The 6,000-nt window shown below is 43.6% G+C and overlaps 1 protein-coding gene across 1 annotated transcript in view; it reads right to left on the reverse strand.

Moving 5' to 3' along the window:
* The window catches only part of RHOJ (ras homolog family member J), a 62,915-nt gene extending 57,116 nt beyond the window's left edge, over nucleotides 1–5,799 (reverse strand). The window contains exon 1 of the mRNA XM_005437292.3: nucleotides 5,109–5,799. Coding sequence (XP_005437349.1) covers nucleotides 5,109–5,283 — 175 coding nt within the window. The 5' untranslated portion in view covers nucleotides 5,284–5,799. The remainder of the gene's footprint in view (nucleotides 1–5,108) is intronic.
* Nucleotides 5,800–6,000: the final 201 nt, after the last annotated feature.

Consider the following 6,000-nt stretch of genomic DNA (forward strand, 5'->3'; position numbering starts at 1 on the left):
TTGCAGAGGTGCAAGCTGACTGCTCTGGCCAAGAAAGAGCAGTAGTACTGCTTCTCTGCTAATAAGAACATGAGAGCAAAAGACTCTGCCTCCCTGCGTGGTCAGCAAGGTCGGGACCACTGCTTCTTGTGCGACTGGTGAGCGCTCCAGCCCACTTCAGTGCAAAGTCAGACAGATTAGGTTGAATCATCACTAAAGAACAAAATATGTGTCTCTTAACAGTAATTAACAGCTGTCTTCTTCTATATTGCTTTTAATTTACAGAGCTCCAGTCATGGCTGAACTATTTGGTATGCTATTCATTAGCTGATCACATGCCACTGCTAATTTTTTTCAAATGGATTCACTATTTATAAATGTTCATCAGTTTGTGCTGAGACATGAGGGGAGGGAGGGACATATTTACGCCATCTACTTTATGTCTTCAGTGCAGATGCTTTGTAGTTCTCCTTTGGAGGGGTTGACCTCCCTTGTTTACCAAAGATGCAACTTTGGCTCCTAAAGCTATTTGTATGAATTTCATCTGTGTGCTATGCCTGAACTGGGCAGTTTAAGACTCACCACCCTCTTCTCCTTAGACTTCAACCATCTAATGAGTTCATTCACCTCTGCATAGTGGGCCAAGTTAGTTGCATGGTATTAGTACTGCTCCTTAATAATTGAGTTTTTTTACATGGAAAAAAAAAAAAAAAGAATGCACTTTTAGAACAGAATAGGATAGAATGGAATGGAATGAACTAGACTAGACTAGGGTAGGGTAGGGTAGGGTAGTTTCAGTTGGAAGGGACCTACAGCGATCGTCTGGTTCAGCTGCCTGACCACTTCAGGGCTGAGAAGAAGTTAAAGCATATTATTAAGGGCATTGTCCAAATACTTCTTAAACACTGACAGGCTCGGGTCATCGATGACCTCTCTAGGAAGACTGAATATAAGTTTTAGGGTGAATAAATTTCATGCTAAAAAATGCTGGGTTCTTAGGGTTCGTGAACCTCAAATGGGATGCTTGGTGGCTGCCTAAGTAACAAATAATGCACACCTCCCTTCTGTATTTCACAGAGCAAGCCAGTTAGTTTTGGTACTATTAAACCAACTCTGCTAATAGTTGAATTGATTTTTTTTGTTGATACAACCTCAACCCTAAATAAACATTTATAACCTTACATAGCTAGACACAAGACAAGTCACCCTGGCTGAAAGACCTTTGCTCACAGAAAAGCAGCATTTGATGTTCAAAACATGGAATGGAACAAGGATGTTAAAGCATCTAGTCACTATCCAAACAGCCCCTATTGTTACAGTTATTGCCAGTAATATCCTGTTTGTCACTAGGGCAGCACTTTGCTTCGCCTGCCCTAGAAAGTCTTTTACCCCATGGCTAAACCCTTTCAGTGTGGGACTTGGAAATTCCCCAAAGGTAAGGGAACCTACTCAGGGCTCTGCCCTCCATCAAAAATGCCTTGGAAAATAACCATACTCATAAACTTCCACGCATCCAACAAAACAAACCATTTTCGTATCCAAGTAACAAATTTGGCTTCCCCATCTGTCTGGCATTGCCTCTGACCCTACTCTACATCCATCACATCCCAACCCTGGCAACAGGCCCTGAACAAATTCATTTTTGTGGACTGTGGGTGAAATCTGTGGCAGAATGTTACTAGTGTGCAGCTAGTAACTGGTTTTGACTTTTGTACAACACAGCTGCATACATGCTGAAACACCAACAGCCTTTCATCCCAGGCATCACTGTATTGGAGTTGTAAATGCTGTGTAAGTTATCTGCAGAAAGCCTTTTCCTGCACTGGGAGAAATCCATCTACCGCCTCTGATTTTCTTAGAGGCAGGTTGGGCTTGAATTTTATAAAGTGTTTTCAAGCCCTTTCATGTGAAAGACACTGAATAAGTACCGTATGGATCTAACACTTGGAGCACAGCTGTTTGAAATGCTGCTTGCTTCCTCTGGGCTACCCTTGTCGGTATGTTCACCTGCTTTACCTGGGTTATAAAAACCTGCCCAGGGAAGGAACTAAAAAGATGAGATGCAGCAGGGCAAGTAAACATAGCTGGTGCTGTGGGGCTGTGAATGGTTAACGCCTTGGCCACGGCATTGGTGCAGCTGGAGCTTTTCCCAACGCTGTGCTGGATAGTATCACTGTCTTCCCTGAGTCGCTAGAGTCGCAGCAGTGAGAAACTGCTCTGAGATCACCACTGGATTCCTCAATTTTTAATGCTTCCCCCCTCCCTACTTTTTCCATTCGAAAGAAGGAAATTGGTAAATGCCCTGGGACACACAACCAGGTTGTGACCTGGTGAGGCAAGAGGAAGCGCTTGCTAACGCACCACTGCTGGTAATAACCTGGGTGAAAAACCTCCCATGGGAAGTGCAGCTTTGCCAAAATCTGCAGCCATTAGTTGCTTTTGAGCATTTCCAGCACAGCAGAACTGAATCAAATGGTTTCAGCGCATTTGGGAAAGTTGAAACAGTTGGTTTTGGCAGGGGCAAGGGCAGGGGCAGACAAACCAGTTCTCAGGGGTAAATTCAAATGTGATTTTTCCAGAGCCTCCACCACCCTGCAGGATCTGCCTACGTATGAAGCCTCCCTGTGCGCCGTGGTGCCTGTGGTGTCACCATGCCCATGGTCCTGCTGTGGGGCTGCCACACAGATGGATGTGGAAGGAGTTGTGACAGAATATCCTAAAGGCTGTAAGCTCAGGGGTAAGGTTGCCCCAGGTGAGCTCTTTTCTCTCTCAATACCCAGAGTATTTTAAATAGGTTATGTTATACCTTATGCCATGTAATATTTTTATGGCTTATGAGTGGGATTTTTTTCCAGTGCTCTGCTGCAGAACCAATTTCCATTGCTCAATTCTGTGTGCAGTTTTGTAGTGAAATTGGTTTAATAAATAATGAGATTTTTCAAAAAACCCACATTCCATTTTTATCAATGCTAGTTTTGACCACTGCCACTGGGCAGAGTCTGTCTCAGAATAGCATGTTAATATACGCAGCTATTTTTTCCCTTATCTTTCTGAACTTTCTCATTGAAACATTCTTAGTTTATATTTGTGTGCTATAATAGTTAAGAAGGCAAATAAGAATAACTGGAGATATTTTAGAGGTCTAAGTCTTCAAACCCTGAGAATGTAGCTTGATTTAAAAGCGCATGCATACTGCTTTTACCTGGCACTCTAAGGAAATGAGGATTACAGAGTGACACTCCTCATCTTCCCAACCTTCTCTCAGCTCTTGTCTCCCCCAGTAACTTTTGAGCCCACTGGCACTTTTTCCCAGTTTTGACTTAGTGGAAAGAAAATCAAAGCAAGTCCCTGCGAGTCACCTGCAGATGGCTAGGGAAGAGAAACTTGGCGTGGTGCCCCTACCAAGCGCCAGCCTGCCTGGCTAGCCTCTGTGCTGATGGGTGTGCACAGTCCCCATGCACGTGTGTGCCCCCCTGCTCACACCAAAACCACCCAGCCCGCAGGCTGATGCGTACATGGTCTGGTACCAGCTACAGTATAGCTTTTTCCAGATGCAGAGGTATTTGTGGGGCATGGGAGAGAAAAAGAGAAGGGCAGTGGGTACTGGGACTGGTGTCCTGCTGGGATGCCAAGCTGTAAGGGACAAGCAGATCTCAGCTTATCATGGGAAAGTGGGTGCTGTTGCAATGTAAGGCATAAATTCATGCAGTCAGGCTTCCTTAGGGTTTTTGGCTCATGGAAGTACATATTTACAACAGGCAACATTCTTTCTTACATTTTGTCTGGGTGAAGATTTTTTTTTTTCTAAAATGGTCGTTTAATCTATCTGGTGGGAAGGGCAGAGGGAAGAGTGTTGCTTGCATTAGAAGTGATGCTGCCCACTCTTGTGGAGGAAAAGGTCTTCACATTTCCATGGATAGGATTCTGCAATTACACAGCTTTCTTGTTTGGCCGGTTCATCTGCTAAACCTGACATGAAGCCAGAATGAAAACAGAGATTTTCCCATTACAGTATACCAAATCTATGATAAGCCACGCCGTGAAAATTCAGTTTTTAAGGAGGTGGGGAGAGAATGAAGGAAACTCCAACTCCTGCTGCAAGATAAGCAATGAGTTTTGCAGTACTTCTAGAGTCTGTTTTTCAGGGATCTCGTAAACAACAACAACAACAACCATAAGGTGAAGGAGCAGTGAGAGAAGAAAAAAAGCAGAATTTGAGATAGGAAAATTTAAGCAGAAGTTTAAGCAACAGTTTTAGGCTATCACCATCTACGTGATATCCTTGGACACAGCTGGCTAAAGCAAGTAATTGCTGCAGAAAGAGGCCTGTGAATATTGTACTTAACCTGTGGGTGTGTTTTGCACAGCAATGCAGTGTACAGCATCAGTGATCCTGATTGTGGGGTTTTTTTTATACTACACATTCCCTCACTATAATGTACTCAAACTGGTCACCACTTCTCCTTTCCCTACCATTAAGTTATTAAAATCTATTTATAGATGAAGTAACAAATATCTCTGAGAGGGGAGTTACCTTCTGACAGCACTGGAAGAGGCTATGCTGGTTTTCTCAAAGACTACTCTTAAATAGGATATATTTTCAAGGATTACTCTTTAAATAGGGTATAGATATTGTAATTTATGCATCATTTGCCATGAGGCACAAGATCACCAATAGCATATGTTTTTATGTGTGTATATATATATATATATACATATATATATATACGAACACACATATATAGTCTTCATAACTGCAGCCTGCAAAGTTCAGAACTTCAGAATTCCAAAAAACAAACCAAGAATACAAATAGATAGAGGCTGAATTATATTTGCTGTCCCTAAAATCCCATGGATTTAATTGCATCTCTAACGCTGCTTATTTGCCAAAACCAAAATAAAATTCAGAAGCAAACAAGTAGGTTTTCTGAATAAATCCTGCATTGCCCCAACTGTATGAGCTGACATCTAAGCTGCCTGGGTACCATCCAGGCCTGAATCACATTCCCGGACAAGAAGCAACCCGTGTATCCCCTTTGAACCGTCCTTTCCTCTCCTGGAGCTTCCTTTACCTCCCACCTGGCTCTCCTGCAGCTCTCAATACAATTTCTTTTAAAGCACTTTCTTACCTGCATAGTGGTCAAACACAGTGGGGACATACTCCTCTGGGAAGGCATCATTGGCATAACTCATCAGCAAACAAGTTTTCCCGACTGCACCGTCCCCAACCACCACGCATTTTAACATCTTCTTTGTGTTATTGCTGCTCCCGTCAGTGCAGTTGTCATCTTCCTTGCAGTTCATTCTTGCTGCTGCCGCCGCTCCTCTTGCTGCTCCCGGGACTTCCAAGTGCACATGAAGGAAAAATGAAGTGCGATTGTATTGACTTTTCCTGAGTTTGGAGGGGGGGGGCAGCAAATCTCAAACTCAGGAAATCATACTAATGTTTCCAGGCTGTCACAGCCTCTTCTAACAATTGCCAGACCAGGCAAGAGAATCATCAAGGTGAATAAATTAAATATACAGAGAGAAGTATCATAAAAAAAGTGATCTGTCCTTTCTCGTTCGTCCGAGTCAGGAAATCCTCATCCTGCCCCGGAGTTCTCAGTATTTATTGCAACTTAAAAAGATATCAGCAGCCTGCGGCTTTGCTTCACGTCTCCCTTCCTCTAGCTTGGCCGCAGGAATCGGGGATTCCTGTTAAATCCACTCCATTTTCCATTTCATTTCTAACATGGAGGAGAGCCTGGAGGTTTTTAATGGAGTTTTTCCTTTCTTTCTCCAGCTTGCTGTGTGTCAGGAAATCATGGGTTTCCTGCTGAATTCCATATTAGGATCAGTGGGCTTGTGAAGGGCTGCAAACAATGGGAGCTCTGTGTGTATTTGTACTTTGGAGGAACTCTGCCAGGACATGGAGAAAGAAAAACACTAGAGGTCTCTCTGCAGACCGAAGTTTTTAGGCTTCCTGCTCCATCCCGCGCTCGAGCTGCTCGCCCCGCTGCGGGCCGGGAGGATTTCGGA

The sequence above is a fragment of the Falco cherrug genome, chromosome 7 (assembly GCF_023634085.1).
Source record: "Falco cherrug isolate bFalChe1 chromosome 7, bFalChe1.pri, whole genome shotgun sequence".
In the NCBI taxonomy this organism is placed as follows: Eukaryota; Metazoa; Chordata; class Aves; order Falconiformes; family Falconidae; genus Falco; species Falco cherrug.